Genomic DNA, 27,304 nt, shown 5'->3' with positions numbered 1-27,304 from the left:
TTTATTAATAATAATAGTCATCATATATGTTTTTTTAAACATATCTCTTCTTGGTCAATTTACCAAGAGTTAAGTTTACAGTAAAAGCCCATTCCCACTAAGAAGTTTAACTATAATAGCATCAATATTATGAGCACATGCTGAAGTTTTTGGAACAATAAGAAATGAAGTACTAGAATAAACAGGTCATGTGATCTCAAATTGACTGCCACCATGAGGTGGACCCGCCCTTATGTAGAATTAAACCACTTTTACTCAGCCTCTCATCTGACTGATGTTTTGTCAAAAATATTGTACATTTCTTTAGGTGCAAAAACTTTTACTTAGTCCACCTTTATGAAAATAGTTTGAATGACTCTGCATTAATCATCAGCATGTTTGATTTGCATTAGTGCTGTCAAATCGATTAATCGCGGATAATCATGATTAATCGCATCTGAAATAAGTTTGTTTACATAGTATATGTGTACTGTGTAAATTTATATGTATATATTAATATACACACATAATGTATACACATTTAAGAAATATATGTAATATATATTTATATGTAATATAAAACATAAAAATACGAATATATATGTATACATGTAAATATTTCTTAAATGTTTTTGGATGCGATTGATCATGATTAATAAATTTGATTGCACTGCTTTGCATAAAAAAAATGAAATGAAGACTTAAGATGAATAAATCTTATGACCAAATTGACTTTGAATCTCAACAGAAACCTGGTATGGATCTAGCAGACACCTACATCACCTTTGTACGACAGAACCAGGATATTCTGCGCGACCGTGTGAACGATGAGATGTACACCGAGAAAATCTTTGACGTAAGTTCCTACCAGTCAGTGAACACACTTTAAATGAGATTCAGTTTCACTCCACTGCTTTCAGACACTGTAGCTAAAGAAATCTTTCATAATGCGTCTACAGATTGATGCAAAGCCAGCAGATTTACTTCAAGCAAGTGTCATTTGTGCCAATGTATGTGAATGAACTTCCAATGTCTCATTCTATTCCTTTTTTAATCTGTCTCGGTTCTTTTCCAACCGCGTTCCCACCGCATTTCCTCAGCTGTGGGTATTGTAAAGCCGAGGCCGAGGGAGGTGAGAAGGGGTGGGGAAAGTTTTTGTAGGAAGAGGCAATGAGGCCTCACCAAGAGCACTCATCAGCCCACTGTGACCACTTCCAGTGCCTGAGCACTCACCCAGGGCTCCTGTTGACCTGTTTACTCTCAAACAACGTTGAGAGGTAGAAGGCACAAACGTGTACATCTCGCTCCTTAATTCTGTTTAGAACACACTGCTCATCCTTCCAAGCTGCTTCCAGAGACAGAATGGCACAAACACTCGAGAGGATGTACACAACCCTCCCGCCCCTATAAATCCTGAGCTGATTGCCTTCGAAAACGTTCCATTCCGAGCCAGATTGGAGAGAAGCAGTGTTTGATGTCTTCTCTTGATTTATTAGACCTTTACCGAGGCCGCCGATGGAGACAGGTAGGCGGGATAGAGGTGCCCTGCACACTAGCAGCCCCTAATGTGTGTCACATGCTCACAGTCATGCACTGAGAGCGAGCTGAGAGAAGGGTCGCCGCGTGTCACCGCTGAAACTTCCTCATCAGGCAGCCTCAAGTCTTACGAATCCGTCTGTTTCAAAACATTCAATCGAATTTGCATCTCTGGACGGCTAAAAGTTTGGGCGTGAATATTTTTGAGTGTTTCTTCTTAAGAACGAGCGGCTGTACCATTCAGTGCTGTGTTGCGAAGGCGCTCAAGGAAATAAGGAAAATCAGTCGCCGCATGCCCTTGCAGGCTTCGGTCTGTTTGTCTGGGTCGCTAAATCACTGTGATTAGCGGAGCGATGAGGTTTGCACAGCGAGGGGCCACGGCCCTCAGCCTGGTCACAGGTGCAGATGCTGCCCTCCCCTGCCTCCCTAATGAACCAGACAAGTGGACACTTAAGTGTGTGATTACCGACAGAGATTCGTCTGATATGAAGAAATGCATTGCCATTCTTTCATCTCCAACAATTAGGGCACAGTCATCTGTTTCCCAACCAGCCTAAGTGCTTCAATTAAGTGGCATCTCATCTTTCCGTTTTGCCCGCTTTTTGATAACGGCAGGAGCGGACTTTGCTGATTATTGGTGTGCTGTTTGGATCCATTTACGCTCACGTTGTAAATTTGTGAGCCTGATGTTAAATTGCATGGGAAGCTCAATGAAAACGGTCCTAAGTGATGTATTTCGCCAGTAAACACGATGCTGCGGTCTTGCTTGTGCGTGAAATCATATTCTAAGCGCCTGGACAATCTCAGCCTTTTGTCGACGTGAGCTAATGATTTCCGAAATGAAATTACCGGGCTGATTGCAAACACAAGCTGGTGTCAGAAGTTCTCATGCAAAACCGATTCACAGTCTGATCGCTGCTGATTAAAGAACCGTCTCCTTTCATAGAAAAGACCGGTAATTATATAAGGTGTCCTCACGTGAAGTAATATGTGAACTGAAGGTGTTTGGAGTGCAAGGTGACCCCTTTATTCGCAGATTCAAGTGTTAGCCCTGTAATTAGTAGGTTTGTTATCTTTAAGATTGTTATTATGTGCAAACGCGACCTCAAATGATACTTGGGGCAAGGGAAGATACTTGCTTGTAAGTTCAGTAATGAGAAATGAAGTAATGACTTTTAATGAATATTTAATACGTTGAAAAGGTAATCGACGGTTTCTTGGAGGTTCTTTGAAAAAAAAAAAAAAAAAAAAAACGTTTTATGTGAAGCTTGAGATGTAATAAATTTATTTTCGAGGACTGTCAAATTCAGAGTGCGTAAATGAAATTAAATCGTAATCGAAGGAGAAAAATGCACATAAAGGGAACTTTTAACATTAACAAAAAGCTGCTTTTTCCTTCACGCCCCCTGTAGGTCACATCTTTTTATTTGCTTAAAGTACTGAGTTTTTTTTTTGCATAACATTTATGTCCTCTTCAAGGTTTATCTCTCTCTTTCTCACATGCACAGCAATGGTACAACTCTTTGATGAAGGCGGTGTGCGCCTGGCTGACGGACAGACTCGACCAGCAGCTGCATGTTTACCAACTCAAAACTCTCATCAAGATTGTCAAGGTAAAAAAAAATAAAAAATACAGCGTGGAGAAGTTTTTGTTCGAAACTCTGTTGATGCTAATTGACCATGACAAGAGTGTCAAGTTCAGCTTGGCTGCACAACGAATTCCATTACCATGAGAATGAGAGATTAATTAGTACACGAGTGGCATTTGAGGCGAATCCTGATGTACGAGAAGTCAAAAAGTAAAATCGAAGTGTCCTTAAACTATTTCATTGTTCTCCATGCTTGTTTTGGTTCTTTTTTTCTGTCATGCAGAAGTCGTACCGTGACTTCAGGCTGCAGGGCGTGTTGGATGGCACGTTGAACAACAAGAGCTACGAGACCGTTTACAACCGGCTCACTATCGAGGAAGCCACGGTGGCCGTATCGGCCGCGGACGGTCTGCAGGGCATTACCATGAGGGACAGCGATGAAGAGGAGGGTTAACGTCCCACCTAGAGGACGGTCATAAACTATATACAAAGAGGTCGGATTCCAGCTCTCCTGATTGGAGCTCACGCTTCATGCTCCCTAGCCAGTGCTACACTGCCCTCTTGTCTAAGCCAATGTCACCATGCTTGTATAAAACTCTCATTGGCCACTTACAGACAGCTAAAGTGTCTCTGTCGTTCTGTATTTGATGTGCAGTGATACGGTGGCTCATCACAAGGCAAGCTCGGGAAGCACTAATTTACCCACAAAGAACCAGCCGATGATTTGTAAGTGTATCATAGACACGGTGTACCAGAGTGAAAACTAGAAATACAGAGCATGAGGGAAGTAGCATCTGCTTATGTGCTGTTTTTTTATTTTTTGCATCAGCTTCGGATCCTCAGGCCAAACCTCCAGATATGGTGGATGAAATGCTAGTTGTTCACTGTTTATTCGATGAAGTCGTGACACTGTCCCACTCAATAGCTGTGAATTCACATTCAGATTCTTCTGTAGAAGTGTGTCATGTATAGTATGCTGTCAACGTCCAACTATGTTTCAGATGAATGAAAATGTCACTGGGTTTTAACAAGAGCTGTATATTTCTATTGTCTTTGTGCACCTGAGATCGCCCAGGTGTCTTAAGTGTTACAATTAAAGTGTTTTTAATGTCACTTCTCTGGTCTTTATTTTTTATTTTTTATGTTTTGCCTGAAATTATATGACACACATGAACACCAAGTAGACTATAAATGAAACATTTTAAAAAATCTTAAACAACATTATGCGTTTTAAAGAGCATTAAAAGAGATTATTATACGTTTTAAAATATTTATATCACACTAGATTAGTATGTAATAATATTTTAGGTAACCAGAAGCAAAAACTTTAAATGCAATTTTAGTTTGTTTATTTAAAACACTTTTATTAATGCTTGAATGTGATGATCTTACATACTCAACATTTTTATTTTATTTAGATTTCGTTTCAGCCACTATTAAAAAATTATGCCATTTGCTGGTCTCGGTGTCAAACCCATTCAGCGTGTGTGTTCTTTTCAGCATCACTTTAAATGGCCTTTATCTTTATTGTGCATCATATTAAACAAACAATTAAAAAATAAAGACATGGAATTCTATTCATAGGAACACATCACTAGAATAGTTTACCATACAACGCCGTTAACTAAATAAGACTTGGGTCACAATAATAGTAAGAGTTAAAATTATTTTTCCATTCTAATTTTGCTAAATAAAACGTAGAATAAAATATAGAAATAGAATGTTACCGCTGAAATATGACATTTATCATGTAAATTTAGCATTTGCTGTTTAATTCTGATATACAAGACGACCTTTTATTTAAACTGCAAATGATTTCAGCTTTAAACGTCGTCTATTTTGGGGGTTTACTGAGATATTTTCGATTCAGCGTTCTAGTATAGAGACCTTGAAGATATAGTCTACTATTATTATTTGTTTCACCTTAATATGAGGTTAAAAAAAAAAAAATTCAAGGCTTCAGTGTCAGAAATAAATCGCGACTGATGCAATTTCTGTCATCGAATCATGTCATTATATTTCTTAATGAAATGCACTTTTCACTAAGATGCAGCGAAAATAGACTATGGAAATATTGGCCTATGCATGTCATAATTATAATTTATCAAACCATATCAGATGACTAATAACTGAACTGTAAAGCAGTAAAATCCAAATCAGCCAAACCTGATGCATGTTTCTCTAGATTGAGCGACATTCTAGAAATACAAACATTCAACAAAACGAAGCAAATTATAAGATGCATCTGTGCTGTGATATTATTACAGTTTTTTTTTTTCGTTTTGCCTTCGCCCAGCTGAAGAAATCCGAGGAGCAGCATATGACAACAGTGAGGCGACTGCTTATTATGTGAACAAGCTCCAAATTGCAGGTTATTCGACACCCATCTGCTTCCAATTGAACAGCAGTCAAAATTAGCAATGTTCTAAAGTCGCCCTGAAAACACAAACATTATCATTTTAGCGCATTTATCTTACTGCCGAGCGTCAACAGCCATATATATATAATATACAATATATATATATAAACGATAGGCTATACAGAGTATGTATATTTTAGAATAAGTAGGCTAATAAACATACAAATATTTTAAAGCCATGATATGTCATCGACGCGCTCATTTTCCATATATGTTACCTTTTAAACAGAATAATCCTTCATGAATAAAAAAAAAGTCTTCGCATCGAATCAGTGTCAATTGTATTTCACACCGAGCTGCACTTTTCATTTCTGCTTTTGCTCGCGGACTGAGTGTTACGCGCGCGACTCTCTCTCTCTCTGACTCTCTCGTGGCATGATCTCAGCTCCTCGGAGGCGTTTTGCTGTTAATACCTCTCGTTCGCCGCACAATTCCCAGATGAATGCCCTCACGAGTTTTGCGTTTGGAAACGAAGGTCGTCTGATGCGAAATATTAGCTTTTCGTAATCGTTTTATCTGTGTGCGCGTGATGGAAAGCCGCGGAATGGTCGCGTGAAGTTTCACTAATGAGACGCGAAAGCATAACAAATAATTATTTTATTATATTTCGCATTAAATTGTATGTAGACATAATAGAGGAGTAATCTGTGAATTTATTGAAGGCTAAATCAGATGACAGGTGCTGCTTAAACACTGAGGAGACTGGGAAGTGTTGTAACAGTTTAACCAATTAAAATTAACTACAGGGTAAAATTACGATCATACGTGACCAACAGCCCCCTGAGGTGACATTATAAGACTTAGTATTAAAAAAGAAATGAACAGGACAATATGACATTTGCCTGTGGATTTAAAACATATACATAGTTTACTGTTTAGGCTAGTTTACTTTAATACTGTTGTGGTTTTAGAGTTACATGCATTTGTTTCGATTTTATTTTTGCTGTTTCGAATTGAAATATGTCCTATGTATTTACTATTTTGAATTAAAATGTGTTGTACCAAGCACATTTTATCACCACTATATATTCGTGCACAAAATGTTCATGTTTTTTGCTGGTAGTTTTATAGTTTGTAACAGCAGTTTAGGGAAAAGCAGATTTGTAAACAAATTTGTAGCAGATAAATATTCAATTCAAGTTTAGTTGTATAGCGATTTTCACGATACAAATCGTTGCAAATTAGTTTTACAGAAAATTTTAGTTTCAGTTTTAAAGTTTCTACATTAGTTTATATTAAGGCCTAGTTGTAGCTTATCAGTGGTGACTTGTGTCAAGTCGATGTCCATGTGGCAGAAATATACTGTAAAATTCATGCAAAATACATGATGCTTAAATCGAAAAAAAAAACAGTTACAACCAAACAAAACGTCTAAATCGTTTAAACAAAACGTCTAAATCCAAATATCGCGACAGAGTTTAATCTCAGTTTGTGTTCGCTTTACTTCAGACAAAACGTTTCACTCATGAATCTAAATGAAGTTGTTATAAAATCTCCTTCCATTCCGACCAAAAAAAAAAAAAAAAAACCGCAAGAGAAAGCGGTTTCAAATCAGGTAATTCAGGAGTTTTCATATGTCAAATGTTGACAAACATGATGCACGCGCGCGCGAGGTGCAGTGATGTCACAGCGAGGCGCGAGGGGACCGGAGATTCGTCCAGCGCTCTACAGTGCTAATAAAGAGCACCTTCTTGAGTTAGTCACCCGCAGCAGTGTGTAGGACAAGTGCAGGGAGAGAGAGAGCGAGGAAAAAGCCGCCGTAGTGATTGATATAACTAAATCGAGCATCTGGGATGCTTTACGCGTCTTTGACGTGCGCGCGTGGTGAGCCCTGAGTTGCGCTATTGACAAAACACTCTTTATTGAGCAATCCGGGGCGGACATAAATGCTGATTGTCCGCAATTGACAAGCAGCGGAGCAGCCAGGGGGGGCTTGGCGCTTGATGATGTCTTTTCTTGCGGGTCACTGAGAGGAATCAAACTTATCTACAAAAGCAGGACGCAGGTACAGGTGCTGCGCTCGAGTCATGGACGGCGCGCTGTACCACTCAGAGGGAATAATCGGCGCCCCTTCGGCTTCGACGGGAGCAGGTGTGATGGCGAGCTCCAAACCTCTCGCTTTTTCGATCGAAAGGATTATGGCCAGGACGCCCGAGCCAAAGTCGATACCGTTCCCGAACTTGCTCCACGCTCCCGCGGGGAAAGCGGAGCCCAAGCAGTCTCCCGCGCCGCTGCACTGCATGATCCCCCTCATGCCGCTCGCCTGCGAGCCCCCTCATAAACTTCACGTCAATGGATTAGACCACCCTGACGCGTTTTCCTACAACGCGGGCGAGCTGCTGAGCATCGGGTTGAATTACAAGAACGAGCAGCCAGACGCGACGCCATCGGCCATAGGACAGTACAAACTCTTCCGGCCGCGCGTCGTCAACCAGGCGTCGTTCCACGCCATGGGCGCCGCCGTCTGTTACCTGAACTGCGGGGAAAGCGCGTGTGCGCCTCACGCGGGTTTGGTGAACCTGCACCCCATGGCGTCGTACCTCCTCAACGCGCCGCTTCACGCGCGCCAGAAGAGCCTGTTCTCCTCTGAGAAGAGCAAACCGGACAGGTGTGCTCCTCCTGGCGCGTCTTTCAAGGAGCTTTCTCACTCTCACCTGCACCATTACATGAAGGAGAGCGCGCACATCTTGTCGGAGAAGCTGTTCAAGAACTCCACGGCCAAATTAAACAGCGGCTCTCCTCAAACCAAACCAAAAGTGTTCACCTGTGAAGTTTGTGGCAAGGTGAGACGAGCGAGATCGAGCTTCTGTTTTAGCCCAGATTGCATCCTTCACTTTTTTTTAACGCGATTTGCAATTTTCAGGTGTTCAACGCGCACTATAATTTAACGCGTCACATGCCGGTTCACACGGGCGCCAGACCATTCGTTTGCAAAGTGTGCGGCAAAGGATTCAGACAAGCGAGCACTCTGTGCCGCCATAAAATCATCCACACTCAGGTAATCAGGATTTTACAAGTAACTATTGAAATCATATTACTGCGACTGGTGTAATATCTCAAATCAATGTATTAACCCACATTGAAAAAGCTGTGTAGAAACGATTTTCATTTGCTGATAAATTTGTTATAAAGAAACAAGTAACACATTGAATTATATTTGAAATTTCGAAGTAGAAAAAAAAAACTGAAATGCATGGTATTTTCTTGTTAAACGTAGCCTACTCGTTAATTGTTTCATTTACATCTTTGAAAAATATTTTTTTACAGTGAACTACTATTTTATTGGTAAATATAGTCCTATATATAGCCTAATTAATAGCCGCATTAATTGTGTTTATTTGTTTTAATACACAGAAAAGTAGAAATTATAAATCAGAACTTATAAATGTCTGTTTTATTCAATTTTCAAGCAGGCCTAAAAAATTTAATAAAAGCATGGAATAAAAGCATGCTTGTAGGCTATATTTTCTTGGTCTGTATTAAAAGATTTATTTCTTGAGAAGTTTTTAGATTTTTATTCATGACGAGATAATGGTTTAAGTAAAAAAAATCTATAAATGTTAAAATAATGATACAACGGGAAAATGTGCGATCCCTATTTATCTAATTTTCAATAATAATAATCATAATGAAATATAATTGCAGGCTCATTTCCGTTAATTAGTATTCCGCTCAGTCAATAATAGCTTTACCTTTATTGTGTGTGTGTGATGAGGTTTCTTCTCCATTTGTTTGCAGGAAAAACCGCATAAATGCAACCAATGTGGCAAAGCTTTCAACCGAAGTTCAACTCTCAACACTCACACACGAATCCACGCGGGATACAAACCCTTCATCTGCGAATTCTGCGGCAAGGGATTCCATCAGAAAGGTATAGCTGTTCCAAAAGGGATTTTATATTTTATATCCATCGTGTAAATAACACAAACAACAAGATAGATAGATAGATAGATAGATAGATAGATAGATAGATAGATAGATAGATAGATAGATAGATAGATATTGTTGTTTTTTGGCATGTTTTTTTGGATTTGCTTCTTACATTTGTTTTTGTTTTGTTTTTTATTTCCAGGAAACTACAAAAACCACAAGCTGACCCACAGCGGAGAAAAACAGTTCAAGTGCAATATCTGCAACAAAGCCTTCCACCAGGTGTACAACCTCACGTTTCACATGCACACGCACAACGACAAGAAGCCTTTCACCTGTCCGACATGCGGCAAGGGTTTCTGCAGGAACTTTGATCTTAAGAAACACATTAGGAAACTGCACGACATTTCCCCGGGACCCCGCTCTCCATCGACACCCACCGCGGGCCTGGAGGCGCAGTGAAACTCCTCTGCGTCCCGGGAAAAAAAATTAAATAAAATGATGATGTTCGCGCATGCAACGTTTTATTATTATTATTTTTTAAAATGTATTTTTATTATTATTTGTATCATTTTGAGCGCCCGTCATCTTTGTTGAAGCTCGTCTGTGAATGGTAGATTATTACATGAATCTTTTTTACTCTCAGGGTAACGACAGTCTTATTTATTTGAAACTGTACTGTTGTCATTAACTTAAAGAGAGTAATCGAAACCCGTATATGGAACATTAATTCTCGTGAGCGCTGTGTATTTGAAACCCCACTTTATATGTTTATTATTTATACGGTTCTTTGTATTAGCTATACTGTTTGCCAACTGTTAACGTTTTGTTAGATCAATGTGAATATATATGCAAGGTTTGTTGTAAATTTCCAATGACATTTGATCTGTCTAAAAGATTATAAAACATATGATAAGGGGGTAGGGAATCGAAATAAATAAAACATATCTTATGCTATATATTTTTTTCTTTTTTAATACAAGCAGACTGCGTTTTTTTTAAGACGCATGTTATAAAAAAGACTAATAATAATAGATCATATCTGAGAGATAGAGACAATATTAACAGTTTCAGCGTCCTTTCTTTCTTGTCAAGCAATAGCCTGTCCATTAGGGTCTATGCAATGACGGTTATTTCATATTTCAGCTTAGCTAAATAAAATGAAAATCATAATTCTAGTGCTCTTTTTTGGCACTAATATAATTGCAGAAATCAGTAGGCTATCTGTAAGATACTGTGCGCACATTATGAAGAGAACAGGCCCCCTCTGGTGGACGAAACAAAAAAGGGAAATATTTAGTATTTAGGGATATATATACAGTATATATAGTATTTATAGCCGGTAAATTTATATTTCCTGTATGGGAAAGAGGCCACTGCAATTATAATTGTACTAAACAGGTGCTGAGATTCTGGCAAAAAGTTGCCAAAGCTCAGCGGCAATTGGTCAGATTTAAAAAAGGTTCCTTGTATAATTATTTTATATTTAATGTATTTAATGTTTTTTTTTAAAGCTTGTATTAGTGGTTTTTATTAGGATTTATTGGAATATAGATGCCAGTGATATGGTCTAAATCGTTAATAAATAGATCTCGAGGCATTGTGGTAATGGGTGGGGCCATAAACTACTTCAGCACCACAAGACTGAACAGCTCCCAATATTACATTATCTAAATGTTCTCTAAATGCTATATATATATATATATATATATATATATATATATCTATATATATATATATATATTCCTGACGTGAGCGCCTTGCAACGCAACACGGTCCTGATATTTGTTTGCATTCTTCTTTTCCAAGTTTCTGCAAAAATAGAACGCATTCAAATTCAATTCAACCTTTTTGTAAATTTGTGTAAAACTTCAGTTTCTATTATTGCTATTATTATGGGTTTTTATACAGTAAGACAATTTGAAAAATGCTCCCGTCCTAAAAAAAAAAAAAAAAAAAATTGCATTTATTTGGATACTGAATTTTGATTTGTCTTTCTGTCATATTTCCTACAACTGTACTCGGTGTGGTGTAATATTTGATTCTCTTTCACAGACGACAGAAAACGACTGTAAAAAATTGTATTTACACCAAATATAAAACTTTAAGAATAGTAGGGAAACTGTTTTGTTGGTTTTTGGGCCCTGGCCAATCTGTTTAACACGAATAATCTGGTATGGTTTTAATAATAACATCGCAAGATATTTTAACGAACTTAAAGAACGAAGAAACAAGCAAAACTGAAAGAACAGATTTGACCTCGTCGCTCCTTGCGCCACAGTATTTGTAGGAGAGCGCGAAAGGGGCGAGGCTTGTTTCCTCGAGCTACTCAGTCATAAAGCTGCGACGCGACGTCGAGGGCACGCGAGGAGGCAGTTCCGCGTTCTGAGTCGGGATTGGTGGGAACTAATCCAGGGCTCAGATTGATTTACTGATACTGAAACCGAGACACATTCCAGGCAGAAACAAATATATGTGCTGTGCTCTATACCGCATGGATAGGTCTGTTTAGCGCCATATTATTCGCCTGAAGTCTTGAGACTTCCGTCATTCACGTTCACGCGACACGTTCACTCCTAAGAGCTGCGGCGAGAGTTTATATATAAACCTCCTGTGCATTTCATACCACGTTAATGTGATTATTCAGCCGGTGCCACGTTGTAGGTGCTAGGACACTGCTTAAATCTAAAGGTACAGGTATGTATATAAAAAAACTCAGCATGCAGTCAGCAGTGTCGGGCAGTAACTACTTACTAGAAACTTAGTTACTGTAATAATATTAGTTTTTGCAGTAACTAGTAAGTTAGTGTAACTAATTACTAATAAGATTTCAGTAATAATATTAGTTACCATTCATAAAACAGCTTAATTTAATTTTTTTTTTTTTTTATCATCGCTGATTTATTTTAAATCAATCTATTTATTAATTGATTTATTTTTTTTATTTTTTTTTTGATGCATGCATGTGTTTTATGTAGTGAGTGAGGCAAGCTTGGTAAGAAATATTGCATTATATTGATTTTGTCAGGAAAAAAAGATGATCTGAAGACTGATTTGTAACTTGTGGCTTTACTCTGGCATTATATCCCACCCACACCCCTCTGATCAACATGTGGTTCATTATATTACTATAATTAAAAATCTTTTTGGAAAATTAAACCGTTTCTTACAAACTTATGTGATTTGATTAAATATAATCATATATGGGTAACGGAAAAATTACAATTAGCTTCAAGCTGCACATGACAATTAATGAGACATTAATTTCTACTTGAATGTCACTCAATATCAATCACTATTGTGTGTTTGTAATAACTTCCGACTGCGATTACTGTTGCAAGAAAGTCATAAGTAAAGTAAGAATATTACTTTTGAAAGGAGTAACTAGTAATGTGTAATATATTAGATTCTTTGAGTAACCAGCCCAGCACTGGCAGTCAGTCACTTGTTGCTTATAAGCAGCAGGAAGTCAACCATACAGAGCTGTTTCTCACTAACTCTGAGGTTTTGAGGCAAATGTCTGCGTGTTTGTTTCTCACAGTGGTTTTCTGTGTTGGTTTCAAACTAAAGGACCTTTTTAACTTCTAGTATTTTTCATAAATATCACGTTGGGGTAAGTTGTCACATGTGGTTTATATGTTTTTGTTTTTCATTAAATATTTTTATGTCATTTAAATAGCCTTCTAATTTATTTTAAATAACTGTTTCTTTTTAATAACATATTTTAAATGCATATATTTTGGATATATCCTAAAATGGTATTCATCTCAACGTAAGCTCCCTTTGTGACAGCTTAGTGTGACAACATGCCCCATTGGCTAATAACAGTGGACATGTTCAAGCTGCTTTTTATTTAATTATTTTTTTTTTTTTTTTATTTTTTTAGATTTTTTTTTTTTTTTTTTATTCTAAAAAGGTCATACTTAAAAAAAAAAAAAATATCCTCCCTCTGAGAAATATTCACTCAAGTAGAAAGTGTGACAACTAGCCCCGGTTTATATACATGCATGTTCTGTGCAGTAGCGCTAACATTAAAGTCATCCATTATTTTACTGACGCTTAGTGTGCAATGCATTACAGTCATTTTTTTCCTAAAGAATGCAAACCACATTCCAGGTGCTGTCAGTTTACTGCAGCTTTTATGTGATCATATGACATATGCTACTCTTTGAACTGAAGTTTTAAAGGAGCACAATTACAGCATGTACAGAAATGGTGCATTAGTTGCTGCTAATAAAACAGCAGGATGTGATTAAGAGTGAAATTATTGTTGAATCACTTTTCTGTATTTCTATCACTCTCAGCACTCCTCAAGTGTGTAGTTGTTGTAACCTGTGTGTTTTGGAAACTGGTCCAGTCATGCTGCGTCTCGTGAGGAGCCAGGGCCGAGGGTTTAGGGGCTGTGTGTGCTGTCAGCGGAGGTTTCAGCATCACCGTCATCACCAGCAGAATCCCAAGAGCGTCATAGCCATCCGCCGCGAGGATGTCAATGTGTGGGAGAGGCGCGCGCCTCTGGCTCCACGACACGTCAGGGAGATCACAGCAGCTGGGCATAAGGTGCTCGTCCAGCCCTCCAACAGACGGGCCATCCACGACAGAGTGAGTGACTGTTATTATTTTTGTAAAAATACATATACACATTTATTATATAAACAAAACTTTTTTTTTTGATGAGATTTTTTGTTTTGGATGAGTTTTATATATATAGGCTATGCATATTTTAATTTTAAATAATTTGTCATATATCTTTTACTTCTTTAGTGTCCTTTCCCACTTGATATTTCTAGTAGTCGCATGAATGAAAATCCTGTCTGTTTCTGTTTTCAGTACTATGAAAAAGCGGGCGCTGTTATCCAGGAGGACATCTCAGAGGCGTCTCTCATCGTCGGTGTGAAAAGGCCCCCGGAGGAAAAGGTGTACCCCCACAAGACCTATGCCTTCTTCTCTCACACAATTAAAGCACAAGAGGCAAACATGGGGCTCCTAGACGACCTTCTTAAAAAGGTGAAAGTCTCTTTGTGGAATCACACGGTCAAGGACAGTGTTTACACTGAAAGCCAACTGCAGTACTCTCTCTAGCGTCACATGTATTTGGAAATATTTATTCAGGACAAGCAGCTTTCACAAGATACTCATGTGTCAAAATATCCTTCCCTTTTTAGGAGGTTCGACTCATTGATTATGAAAAAATGGTGGACCCCAATGGCTACAGAATCGTAGCATTTGGGCAGTGGGCTGGTGTTGCTGGTATGGGACCTTTTTGATGGTGTCAACATAATGTATAATGAGTTAAAAAGGTGTAAAAATTTACTCACCCTCGTGTAATTCCAAATTTGTATGAAAACAAAATGAGATTTTCAAAAACATGCGAATATCTTAACTTTTGAATAGCAGTGCACATCTTCAAATGGTTTCTGTGCTGTAAGTGAAACATGTTGTCTGTATTTTTCACAGGAATGATTAACATTTTACACGGTCTGGGTCTGCGTTTTCTTGCTCTTGGACACCACACCCCATTTATGGTATTTGTTTTTGAATTGCTCAACTATTATAATGTCTACTCTTGAATTGCCACTTACACTATTATATGTGGTACACAGTTAGTGGTTCTTTATTAATTTATTTAGTCAATTATTTAGTGCATTTTCAGGATTAAAAACTGCAATGTTAAGGTATATGTTTTCATATTTGTCATTTGTCAGCACATTGGTATGGCGCACAACTACAGAAACGTCAGCCAGGCCATCCAGGCAGTGAGGGATTGTGGGTATGAAATATCCTTAGGTCTGATGCCCAAGTCCATTGGACCGCTCACATTTGTGTTCACTGGCACCGGCAATGTGTCCAAGGTAAGTGTGCATTTATTGTTCTGTAAATTAGTTTATGAGATGCTCTTAGTGCTTTACATTGAAAACCAGAGAAGCATGAGAAGGAATGCTTAGTATTATAAAAATGAAAATGCATCCTCTCCAGGGCGCTCAAGACATTTTTAACGAGCTCCCCTGTGAGTACGTGGAGCCTCATGAGTTGAAAGAAGTCTCAGAGAGTGGAGGTACTTCTTGTATTTCCTGTTTTTCTTTGTTTTGTTTTTTTATGGTTACACTTAGGAGGAAGTGTATTTGCACCTGAGGTGTTTACAGTAATCAGCGTTTTGCTGGGCATGCAAATTGACTCATGCTAATCTGCTTTGCAGACATGACCAAAGTGTACGGCACAGTGATCAGCAGACACCACCACCTGATAAGAAAGAGCGACGGACTCTACGACCCCCTGGAGTACGAAAACCATCCTGAGCTTTACACATCACACTTCAGGGAGACCGTAAGTAAATACCAGGCCGCTGATCGGTTTGGCTGCGACTTAAAGGAATAGTTCAGAACAGATTTGGAGAAATTTAGCATTACATCACTTGCTTAGCAATGGATCCTTTGCAGTGAATGGGTGCCGTCAGAATGAGAGTCCAAACAGCTGATATAAACATCACAGTAATCTACAAGTAATTCACATGACTCTAATAAAGAGGATGGAAGTTTTCACTGGAGGAAGTGTTATTATGGACTGGTATTTTGGCGGGAAGTGATGGTTTAAAGTTAAAATCCTATGATGAATGTGTTTCTTACAAACTTGCAGCTTTTCTCTTCACAATATGTTAACTGATGGACTGGAGTGGTGTGGATTACTGTGATGTTTTTATCAGCTGTTTGGACTTTCATTCTGACGGCACCCATTCACTGCAGAGGATCCACTGGTGAGCAAGTGAGGAAGTGCTAAATTTATCCGCATCTTGGCAAGGCATGAGAGTGAGTAAATTTTCAGCAAATCTTCATTTCTAGGTGAACTGTTCCTTTAAGGCGAGGTCACATTTACCTCCATCGCAGGCAAACTCCAGTTGTTTTATTGGAAATCCACATGATCTGGATCATTTTGCAAAATTTCACCGAAATGAGACGGCGTCTTTTATTGAATGCAGTGTCTGAAAAGCAAACGTGACTGAAATGCATTGTTTTTGCACAGGTGGCCCCTTACACAACCTGCCTGATAAACGGCATATACTGGGACCCTCACACACCCAGACTGCTGCGGCGACTGGACGCCCAACGACTGATTAGAACCGTTATACCTGCATCATCATCACCTGATCATGGCTGCCCTGCACTTCCCCACAAGTGAGCTCCTTCTGTCTAAGTATCATAAAAGCTGACCCTTATAAAGTCATACGGTAGTTTTCTTTGAGAAAACGACAATCTGATCCTTTATGAATTTCAGATTCTTGGCCATTTGTGACATCTCTGCGGACACAGGCGGCTCCATTGAGTTCATGACTGAGTGCACCACTATTGAGAAGCCCTTCTGCATGTATGATGCCAACCAGCATATAGACCATGACAGGTGTGCCACTACTTCCTCCAACTGCATAAACCCCCTAACACTGAATATTAAACTTCAGCACTAAGCTTGGTCTGGAGGATGGTGACACCAGTTAGAAGTCCCAAAGACTTACCTGAGTTATGACTAGAGACTAGAATACCATGCATACTTAAGGAAAAAATGGTTCTAAACCAAACCAGATTAGGATTCTTCAGTTTGTAACTAGAGCAGAACCATTTTTGGTATGAAATAGAACCCATTCCATAAAGAACCATGCTTTGGCAGTGCTTTATACAATGTTCATGGTGTTATAAAGAACCTTTAAAATAGTAGTTTATTTATTATTATTATTATTATTAATATAATAATTTTTTTATATAATATCTTATATTGTTTATTTTATTTTGTTTTTGTTTTGTTTTTTGTCCCTGCTATTATTTTACTTGTCTTATCAAATTATTATTTACAATTAGGTACTTTTATTTTTAGTGGAGAAAATTAGAAAATTATCCTTAAATAAAGAGCTGGTCCCACTTACATAACAAACAAAAAAATGACAGAATTGGTAGGAAACCAGTTACACTTTAAATATTTTAAACCAAACTTTTAAAACTATTTTTGGAGTTAAAAGTTGTAGATATTTAAAGGATATCGAGTACCTGTTGAGGATGTTTTGATACCGTGTGTAGTTGTATGTCTGGGCTCCAGAAATAGGATATCGAGTACCTGTTGAGGATGTTTTGATACCGTGTGTAGTTGTATGTTTTGGATAGATTTAGATTTAAAAAAAAAAAAAAAGGAATAAAGTTCTGGGAATGCTGTTCTCTAACACAAAGTACCATTTAAGCATAAAAGGACAATATGGTTCTCAATAGAAGTATTACTATGTGGAAAGAACCTTTAAAGAACCAATCTTTTAGGAACCAATCCCCCATCAACGCTGTAGAAACACTTAGCAATGCACTAAAATCGACTCAGAACACCATAGCAAGGCCCTGGTAACATTCATGTTTATTATAAAATGTGTCTGTGCAGTGTGGAAGGTAATGGCATTCTCATGTGCTCCATCGATAACCTGCCCGCCCAGCTGCCCATCGAGGCGACCGAGTATTTTGGGGACCGGCTGTTCCCTTACATCTGGGAGATGGTAAGATATAACACAGGGTGGTGAGTAATGGACCAGCAGCATAAGATGCTTTGCTCTGGAGAGGAGTGCTTTGAACAATAGTATGGCTATGATTGAGAGACTTTTTTTCTTTCTTGGCTGGTTGAATTTAATGTGATGCATAATGCTGCTGATGATTTAAGCAGGTTTGTAATGGTAGCCTTTGTCCCACAGCTCTCATCAGACGCCACCAGACCGCTAGAGGAAGAGGACTTCTCTCCACAAGTCAGAGATGTGAGTGTATTAAGAGGGTGTTTTTACAACTTTTTTTCGGGGGGATGCTTCCTCTAAGCTGTGTTCATGTGCGGTCGTGCACTTCTGCACAAAATGCTGCACAGAAGGCAGACTCAGAAATGTGTGGAAAAACTTGAATCAGAGCTAAATGGGCGGCGTTTCAACTGGAGCCCATCCACACATCCATTGATTTTCAGTATGGAACTAAAGCTGAGAAATCTGAAATACACATTTCTGTTTACTTTGAGGTAAGGGCCGTGGCTTAGATCAGTGCAGAGTTAGAAAGTTCATAGCAGCACTGAATGGAATGGCAAAAATAATGTTTTTTTTCCATTCCACACATACACTACTGTTCAAAAGTTTGGGGTCTGTAAGAGTTTTGTAGTGTTTATGAAAGAAGTCTCTTTTGCTCATCAAGGCTGACTTAGTTCAAAAGTTTGGGGTTGTTAAGGTTTTTTTGTGAGTTTTATTATTATTATTATTATTGCAATTTTTAAATAACTGTTTTAATATATTTTAAATTGTAATTTATTCCTGTGATGTGATTTCTCATTATCATTACATTGATGCATTTTTTTCAGTATTCTTTGATGAATAGAAAATTTAATAGAACAAAACTTTTGGAATAGAAATCTTTTAAAACATTATAGATGTCGTTACTGTCACTTTTTATCAATTGAATGCATCTATGCTAAATAAGTGTCTTAATGACCCCAAACTTTTGAACGGTACAGAGGCCATTGCAATTGTTATCTCAAGAAAATAAGGCAGAGAAATACAATAAATATATTTAGTAATTGTGTAGAAAAAAGGAGGGTTTACAAAAAAAAATGGCTTGATGAAATTAACTGTTTGCATTGCATTCATTTTTAAAAATATACTATTAAATGTGTGTTTCTTGCGATATTAAAAACTGCAGGACAACCATAAAATAACCATAAAAAGTTGTTTGTAATTCTACTTGAATTCAGATTCAAATGATGTTCTGCATTCTGTTTGCTCCACTGATTCAAATTCAAAAGTGAATTGAATGTGAATGTAAAAATCTCAGTGCATAACCTTACACGATATTCATGTGGCTTGGTATTTCAGAATATACCGTGATGTACTAAATGCAATACCATGGTACTTTTTTGTTAGCATGATCTATTTGGTGCACATTGCAGTAGTATTATTTGTATTACATGCACTGTTTTCCTCAATCTAGGCTGTAATTACCTCCAATGGGAAGTTGACGCCTAAGTTTGAATACATTCAGAAACTTCGAGAAAGGAGGTAAGGGACATTTTTTTCAATGAAGTTAATTCAATCACGTGTTCAATCCCGTGTTACAATAGCTCTTTAAGGCTTCGAGTGTGTTTTGTCCAATTGGACACTCGCCGTGATGTTTTATGAGGCACAGAAGTTCTTTTAACATTGCTTGGATGATATGCTTACACACTGAGGATGGCAGACTTATTCTGAAGATTTCTTCAAAGGTTGAAAGACAGGTAAAAACATTGCCATATCCCAGAGCTCAACAGCTTGTAGTCTTTATATGCTCACATATCGCTAAAGATCAAACTGCTTTGAGTTACACCTGAATGTAGACACTGCTTGTATATGCAAAAGATAAGAACGCAGGGCTGATATAGACCCCAGTTCCTCTTGAAAAGGTCAGAAACTACACACGTATTGGTGCTTTTGGATGATGATGATAATGTAAATGTATGTTTCTGTTTTATTTGAGAGTAATTTGTAAAAGTCCCAATGAAACCGGTGTGAAACACAGCCTGTTTAGCTCAGTTTTGTGAGGCTAATAAATTTCCCAGGATGAAATTGAAACATTAAACCTTAGTAAGTTCATACACTGGAAACGTAAAGAGAAAACAAGTTGCTGACCGTGTTTGTTTTGTTCAGACACAGGTTGTGTGCCTCCTTCTGCACTGCCTTAACACCTTGCTTGGCTAGAGCACACGTTCGCTGAGTGCGTTCTCTCATGGGTAGACAATCTTACTCTCTCACCGAAGCCGCAGTCTCTCCCACTCGCTCTTTTTCTTGGGATTTTTTGCATGCCAGAAAAAGAAATCAATGCACCAGTTCTTTTTTAGTTTTAAGTTTAATTATTCTCCAAGGTAAGCTTCTTTTGCATGAGCCAATTCATGGCCATTAATTGATTATATCACGTTTTTGAATCATTTTCATTAAATGGAATAGCTCATTCCTTTCATTTTTTTTTTCTTATTCAAGATGTAATCAAAGCTTCCTATGCTTTCTGCAGTCAACATGTCTTTCTCAAAACACTCTCTTTTGTCTCGGTCTCATTCAGTGGTGAAGAGCTAGGTTGACAAAACATTACACTGAATTTGCAAGTCTGTTTGTATCCATTGTGGTCTATACTTAATGGAGCCACCCACAAGCCAACATTGATCTCCATTTAATCAATGGAAAGCATTAAAGACCCACCCTTTGACTTGTTTTGATTTACTTGTTGTTCTTGTCCTGAATGAAAACCGTCTAAGAGAGTCATTGCCTTTGATAGATACATAGTGTAATATAGACAAAATAATTATGTATTATTAATTAGTTTTATTTTGTATTCAGTATTAAATAATGTATAGTAATATGAAAATGTAATAATAGCTTTTTAAAAAAAAAAGAATTATAACAAAATTATTATTATATATGGTAATGTGTGTGTGTGTTTATATATATATATATATATATATATATATATAGTATATGGTGTGTATATATATATATATGTATATGTGTGTGTATATATAATATATATATATATATATATATATATATATATATATATATATATATATATATATATATATATATATATATATAAAAACTAAAAAAAATATTTAAATATTAAAAATTATAATTATTTAATTTCTTGTTTTTTCCTATTATCTTTTATGTTATTTCATTTTAGAGTTATTCTTATATACACAAACATGCACATTGCAGTCTTGCACTACATATTTAGCCATTGTGTCATGCTATTTTTTTTAATTATCTCACACCACTGGTTTGTGGTTTTAAGATGGCATGTCAAGTGTAAAAACACAGGTCTCGAGACCCCTGTGATCGGTTCTGTCTCAACCTGCTTATTTGGCAAGTCTATATTTCAACTAATTAGTTCTCTAGTCTTTCAAACAACCCACAGATTTTAAAAATATGTAGTTTTGCACATTCATGTGATAAATTGTCTTATTTTGCTTTTGCCACTGATTTAAACAAGCCAAAAGCCACTGGAGGCAGTGCCATTTTTAATGCTTTAGGGGTTTCATACTCATAAACACACTATGACTGTGTTAAAAATGACTGTAAGGCCAAGCAAAACCTTATTATTTGATATGAAAGTGTGCCATATTATGAACTAATGCACCTTATTATGAGAGCTTTTAAAAGTAGCACTAAATAGCAGTAAAACCCTGATCTAAAACACATATTTAGTGGTTATTATGAATGTCTAGTTTAATGGTATTCTGAGAAAGGCATGCAGGTGGTTGGGGGTTAAGTGTTACATTTTTGCTCATGTGCCGCATCAGATCCAATTAGGCTGAACGACGGGGGAGCTTGGATCACATGTGTCTCCCAAGGGACTTGCGAAGCAAAACGTTGATTTAACAGCCCTCTTAAACTGCTTTGATTATATCCTGAATGGAGAACTGTCTGATCTAGAAGTAGATCTATATGTTTTCCTTCAGTTTTTTTAGGCACCCTATCTGCTCCTGAAGTGCCATTGTCCATTTCTGTGTTTTTGGAGGTTTACTCTTGTCGTAAAATGAAAAATGAATCTGTGATGTTTTATGTTGATGTTTTACATTTTTTTGATTTCATATCGTGGACAATCCCACAAGATCTTCCCATGTTCTTTTGTGGGTTTTGCATCCCTTTCAATCGGTTTAAGATCACTATCCAGCAGGATATGTTTTGTGATTTCACAGATTGCTTGGCTAGTGAGAGGGATAGTGTGTGTATGAGTGTGTGTGAGTGTGTTAGTTGTAATGGCTGTACCATCTGGCAAACAGGGAATCGGAGCAGATCCTAAAGAAAGGAGGAATGAAGCGGGTGCTTTTGCTGGGTGCAGGATATGTGTCTGGGCCAGTTATCGAGTATCTCACCAGAGACGCTGGCACTCAGGTCACAGTGGGTATGTTCCCGCATCAAAATCTGTCTGGAATGCAGTGTAGAATTTACAGTCGCAATTCTTTAATAAAAATCTTGTGTGATCTTTGCATCGCAGCATCGAATCTGTTGAATCAGGCTGAGGACATGGCAGCCAAGTACCCCAACACCATCGCCATGATGCTGGACATCACCCGCCAGGAAAGCCACCTCGAGTCTCTGATCAAAGACCACGACATCGTCATCAGGCATAATCATGAACTTCATTCACTTAGTTATGCTTTGACATTAGCTATTCTACTTTAACATACACTTTTAAAGCTAATTTCTTTTGTTGTTTTTGCTATCTAGCATGCTGCCGTATGCATTTCATCCACAAGTAGCTAAGCACTGCATTAAAATGAAGGTGAACATGGTGACCGCCAGTTACTTGAGCCCAGCTATGAAGGAGCTTCAGAAGAGGTAGGGAACTTCCTGTTTCTTAGAAAACAATTTAATTTTAAAGCGATAGTTCACCCAAAAATGAAAATTATCATTATTTTCTCCTGAGGGACAAGAGAATCTGATTTTGTTTAGTGTTTTTATTTTTTATTTTGTTGTTTTGTTTTGTTTTGTTGGTGTGTTTGTTTCAGTTTTTTTTTTTTTGTCTTGTTTTTGGTTTGTTATATTATTGCTTTTGTTTGCTTTGCCTTTGTTTTGTTGTGTTTTTTTCTTTGCTTTTGTTTGTTTTGAAGTGTTTTTTTTTTGTTTTGATTTGCTTTGATTTGGTTTTGTTTGTTTTGTTGAGTTCTTGCCTTTGTTTTGGTGCACTTGAATTTTGTTGGTCTTTCAGTTTCATCTTGATTTTGAGAGCAAACTTGTCAAAAGTTAATAAGCAGTGAAGCAGTTTTGTTCAAATACTATACTTAATATTTTATGTATATTTAATAAATAAAAATAAAGATTGTCAAACTACTTAAATTATTATTTTTAGTAAGGATTTTTCTTAATTTCTAAAAAATAATTTTTAGGACAGTTTTGTCCTCCTTGCATTTTGACTACGCTTACTCAAAAAATGTCAAAATGAATTGTGATACAGAAATTACAAACATGGTCATCATAAGAGGTATTTAAAAAATAATAATAATAAATAGGACAAAAAAAATAGCATCATGTCATTGACTGAACTGTTGCAAACAAATAGAGATGGTGAGTTGAACTCAAGAACCAAATTTTCGTGTGAATCATTTAGACTGGTTTTGTTAACTGGATCAGCTAATTAATTGAAAAGTACAACGATTTATGAATCAGACAGATTTTTTTTATATTTTGGAGAACTGTCACTTAAGTTCAAATCAGTCACCGTAAGTATCTTTCTATGACCTTATTGGATTTTAAACTGCCTCTGGTTGACTTCATTAATATATGCGTGTGACTTCACCATGATTGGCTGTTGTTTCCCAAGGCTGAGGATGCTGGCATCACCATCGTCAATGAGATGGGTCTGGACCCTGGCATTGATCACATGTTGGCCATGGAGTGCATCGACCAGGCCAAGGCAGACGGTTGCACTGTAGGTATTGCATGCGTGCACTCGTGTTTGTTTACCACTTGGATGTGTTGATGGGTATTTGCGATAGAGTGACATACTGTCGCACCATTGGTGCACTCATCACCACGTCTGGAAGACATATTGACAGACCTCAACAAACGTTCACAGCATCTTGAATGTTCATTTTTACTTACTTAGCGGTCAGGCACAGCATGGTCTTTGTGAAAATTTGGTCAAATCACATGGTGCTCTTGTAGTTGCTCCAAATTTCAATCACTGTTTCTTGACAGGTGGAAACGTACAGCTCTTTTTGTGGTGGTCTTCCTGCCCCAGAGTGCTCGGACAACCCACTGCGTTATAAGTTCAGCTGGAGTCCGTACGGCGTCCTGCTCAACACCATCAGTCCAGCCATCTATCTGAAAGACAATCAGGTGACACTTCAAAAATAACCTCTACAATTCTGCAGTGTCTAACAATCAGCCACCCGAAAGCCTCATAGCAGTATAATAAAAACATTTACAAACAATGTGGTTTGTCTGTTCAGGTGGTCAGTGTTCCTCCCGGCGGGGCTCTCCTGGATGTCACAAAGCCCATGGACTTCATGCCTGGTTTCAACCTGGAGGGCTTCCCCAACCGGGACAGCACCAAATACGCACAGCCGTACGGGATTGAGTCTGCGCACACACTCATCAGAGGAACTCTGCGCTTCAGGGTATTCATGCTAATGTGATGTAAAGATGTGTGTAATCTCAGTGTTGCTCCAGTGCTTGTGTGTCATCCTGAAATGCATGTGTCTTCAGGGCTTCTCCTCTGCAATGAGTGGCTTCGTCAAACTGGGACTCATTAACACTGAACCCTGTCCACAGCTGGGACACACCGCTTCTCCTGTTTCATGGGTCTGGAGTTATGGACCTTTTTCCATCCAACTCATAAAATGTTTTTTTTTTTTAATGAAAATATATACTATAAATACAAAACAATAATGATATATATATGTAAATGCCATTTTGTTTCATACACAGAAAGAGCTTCTCTGTAGGCAGATTGGCTTGTCCACGTCTGTGAGCAGCAGTGTCTTTGAAGATGCCGTTTATGAGCGGGTCGGACGGGATGACTTCAGAATGCAGAGTCTCAGATGGTGGGTTTAGGAGTTCACTAACAATATTTTTTAGACTTCCATCTAGTGGTTGACCGATATATCCCCAAGGCTGATAATTCGGCCAATATTTGACATTTTTCAAATGTCGGCATCAGCTAATAAGTTTTTCTGTTTAGTCGTTTATGATCGAGACTTATTTTGGCGGCACTGAGAATAGCAGCACCTGAGAGGATGGTGATTAGGCCAATTTTTGACTCTTTATTGTTTGCTCTCACCATCTAACAGTTCTGCCTAATACGGACAGAAGTCTAATAATCAGAACTGTTAAACAAAGAAATTAAAAGGTATACAAAAAGTATTATAATGAATGCTTATAAATTATTAGTAATAGAAAGGAATTATAATACTTTCTTATTTATGTAAGCATTCAGCAAATATCAAATTTCTCAAATATTAATTAAAATAAATGCAATTATAATTACACAAAATTCAGTTATTGTTAAAAATGATCATTTATAAATAAAAATAAAAATATACATGTATATCAGTCATCGACCACTCTGCTTTCTAAGATATTGGCATCGGCTGTCAAAAAAAGACAATATCGGTCGACCACTACTTCCATCACAGTACCTGCTGATATAGAGTGCTGGGTAGTAACTGATTATGTATGTAATCAGATTCCAAAGTATGTAATCAGATTCCAAAAATGTTTCAATTGACATTAGATTATTTAAAAAAAATGCCCATAATCAGATTACAGTTACTTTTTATGGATTACATGATTACAAATGTATTGAGTCTCCCTAGTTCTTGTTTTTTTTTTCTTTTAAAGTTTACCTTCTAAAAAATTCAACTGTGTCTTATTGAATACATTGAATTTTCATGATATAGAAAGGCCATGTAAATTCATTCGCAGTCCATGCATCTGAATTTGGGGACAAAATCAGTCAATTACTCCACGTATGAGATGAATAATTACACAAGTTACTAAACACTGCCAATGTATAACTAACACAAATATTTACAAACCTAGAAAACTTTGACCAAGTCATTGCTGTTTAATGTTTGTTTATGTGATGCAGGGATTTCTAAACTTTTTTTTCTCAGTCAGACCGCTTTGACCTACAGTAAAATATTTACTTGAGATTTAATTGGAACATCTTAACAACAAATTTGCGTTTTCTGGTGTTGATTATTGGTCTTATATTTTATTCTCTTTGTTTTCGTTTTTTCTAACAATAATTCCAATTAAATTAGCAAGTTAGATCATAGGTTATCTAAAAGTAATCCAGAAGTAGTCAGAATACAATACCTAAAATTAGCAATTTAGATTACATTACCGACTACCGTTTTTATTAATGAATTTGTAATCAGTAACCCAGCACTGCTGATATAAGAGGGAGGTTTTTTAACATTTTTATCAGGCTCGGGATGCTCAGTGAAGAGCCGGTTCCTCACGCTGACACCATCTTAGCAGCAGTTGCTAAGCATCTGGAGGCCAAACTGTCTTTTGGTAAAGTGCCAGTTCCTCTTCCTTTTTTATGTAAATCTGTCTTATGTCATGAGATTCAGAGAGCTTTGAAGATTCAGCATGTGTTTCTGAAGATCATCCATCCGTTATGCTGTTAAATGTCTTAAACTAATCCTGAAGTCCAGTTCCAGATAAATGATTGCTGTTTTTGGATCGTTCTGTCACGCGCAGCTAAAGGTGAGCGCGATATGATCGTCATGAGGAACGATGTCGGAATCAGACACCCAACTGGCGAGCTGGAGACCAAACACATCAGTCTGGTGGTCTACGGGGACCCCGATGGATACTCAGCCATGGCCAAAACCGTGGGCTACCCAGCAGCCATTGCAGCCCGTATGGTGCTCAACGGTCAGTGCAATGCTCATTTAACATTCAATTTCCTTTAGAGATACACCAATATATAAAGTTGGGCCAATACAGATTATTTATACTTTGAAAAGTGATATTTTGCATTTTTTTTTTTAAATAAAGATATATTTATTGGGAATATACATAAAAGTGTAAAATATGCAAATGCAAAAAATATCAGCACATTCCCTTTTCCCACTAATTTGTTGTTTTTCAGCTGCAACTGCAAAAAATCTTTTCCCTCCACAAACATTTAACATAGGCCTGCTATGTTAAATGTCAATGGTCAACTTTCATTTCTAAACCTAATTTTTTCTTAAAGTTTACATGGAAAATATAACTTTTACAAATATCACACAATGCTCATTGCATTTTAATTCAACATTTTATTTTATTCATATTTAATAACAGGTAGACCAGCTTGCAATTGTCATTTGGATGTCATTTATTGGCTTAAATATAAAATTATATCTTAAATATAACTATTTTAATTATTGGACATTAAAA

General features: G+C 37.4%; 3 protein-coding genes across 17 annotated transcripts in view; all 3 read left to right on the top strand.

The window, feature by feature from the left end:
* The window catches only part of cadps2 (Ca++-dependent secretion activator 2), a 132,956-nt gene extending 128,739 nt beyond the window's left edge, over positions 1–4,217 (top strand). For all 13 annotated transcript variants that reach the window (XM_042752855.1, XM_042752853.1, XM_042752851.1 and 10 more), the window contains 3 exons: positions 728–835; positions 3,024–3,128; positions 3,388–4,217. In XM_042752855.1, the coding sequence (XP_042608789.1) occupies positions 728–835; positions 3,024–3,128; positions 3,388–3,558 (384 nt within the window). In that variant the 3' untranslated portion in view covers positions 3,559–4,217. The remainder of the gene's footprint in view (positions 1–727; positions 836–3,023; positions 3,129–3,387) is intronic.
* A 2,850-nt stretch (positions 4,218–7,067) lies between these two features.
* fezf1 (FEZ family zinc finger 1) lies at positions 7,068–9,861 on the top strand. Of its 3 annotated transcripts, XM_042752868.1 has the most exons (5): positions 7,078–8,101; positions 8,132–8,306; positions 8,387–8,521; positions 9,262–9,394; positions 9,596–9,861. In XM_042752868.1, the coding sequence occupies exons 1-5, from the start codon at positions 7,551–7,553 to the stop codon at positions 9,853–9,855; spliced, it is 1,254 nt and encodes a 417-aa protein (XP_042608802.1). In that variant the 5' UTR covers positions 7,078–7,550; the 3' UTR covers positions 9,856–9,861. The 3 variants fall into 3 exon arrangements, with proteins under 3 accessions (XP_042608804.1, XP_042608802.1, XP_018933825.1); XM_019078280.2 differs by having other exon boundaries at positions 7,080–8,306; XM_042752870.1 differs by lacking the exon at positions 8,387–8,521 and having other exon boundaries at positions 7,068–8,306.
* Positions 9,862–11,726: 1,865 nt separating this feature from the next.
* Positions 11,727–27,304, top strand: part of aass (aminoadipate-semialdehyde synthase) — a 16,574-nt gene continuing 996 nt past the window's right edge. The window contains exons 1-24 of the mRNA XM_042752871.1: positions 11,727–12,090; positions 13,751–13,992; positions 14,221–14,397; positions 14,556–14,640; positions 14,848–14,915; positions 15,096–15,242; positions 15,367–15,445; positions 15,587–15,714; positions 16,408–16,559; positions 16,660–16,782; positions 17,797–17,908; positions 18,101–18,160; positions 19,368–19,435; positions 22,189–22,310; positions 22,404–22,533; positions 22,637–22,747; position 22,862; positions 23,730–23,837; positions 24,107–24,247; positions 24,361–24,528; positions 24,617–24,712; positions 24,839–24,954; positions 26,343–26,431; positions 26,621–26,797. Coding sequence (XP_042608805.1) covers positions 13,753–13,992; positions 14,221–14,397; positions 14,556–14,640; positions 14,848–14,915; positions 15,096–15,242; positions 15,367–15,445; positions 15,587–15,714; positions 16,408–16,559; positions 16,660–16,782; positions 17,797–17,908; positions 18,101–18,160; positions 19,368–19,435; positions 22,189–22,310; positions 22,404–22,533; positions 22,637–22,747; position 22,862; positions 23,730–23,837; positions 24,107–24,247; positions 24,361–24,528; positions 24,617–24,712; positions 24,839–24,954; positions 26,343–26,431; positions 26,621–26,797 — 2,698 coding nt within the window. The 5' untranslated portion in view covers positions 11,727–12,090; positions 13,751–13,752. The remainder of the gene's footprint in view (positions 12,091–13,750; positions 13,993–14,220; positions 14,398–14,555; positions 14,641–14,847; positions 14,916–15,095; positions 15,243–15,366; positions 15,446–15,586; positions 15,715–16,407; positions 16,560–16,659; positions 16,783–17,796; positions 17,909–18,100; positions 18,161–19,367; positions 19,436–22,188; positions 22,311–22,403; positions 22,534–22,636; positions 22,748–22,861; positions 22,863–23,729; positions 23,838–24,106; positions 24,248–24,360; positions 24,529–24,616; positions 24,713–24,838; positions 24,955–26,342; positions 26,432–26,620; positions 26,798–27,304) is intronic.

The sequence above is a fragment of the Cyprinus carpio genome, chromosome B25 (genome assembly GCF_018340385.1).
Source record: "Cyprinus carpio isolate SPL01 chromosome B25, ASM1834038v1, whole genome shotgun sequence".
NCBI lineage: Eukaryota > Metazoa > Chordata > Actinopteri > Cypriniformes > Cyprinidae > Cyprinus > Cyprinus carpio.
This window is presented reverse-complemented; position numbering and strand designations above follow the sequence as displayed.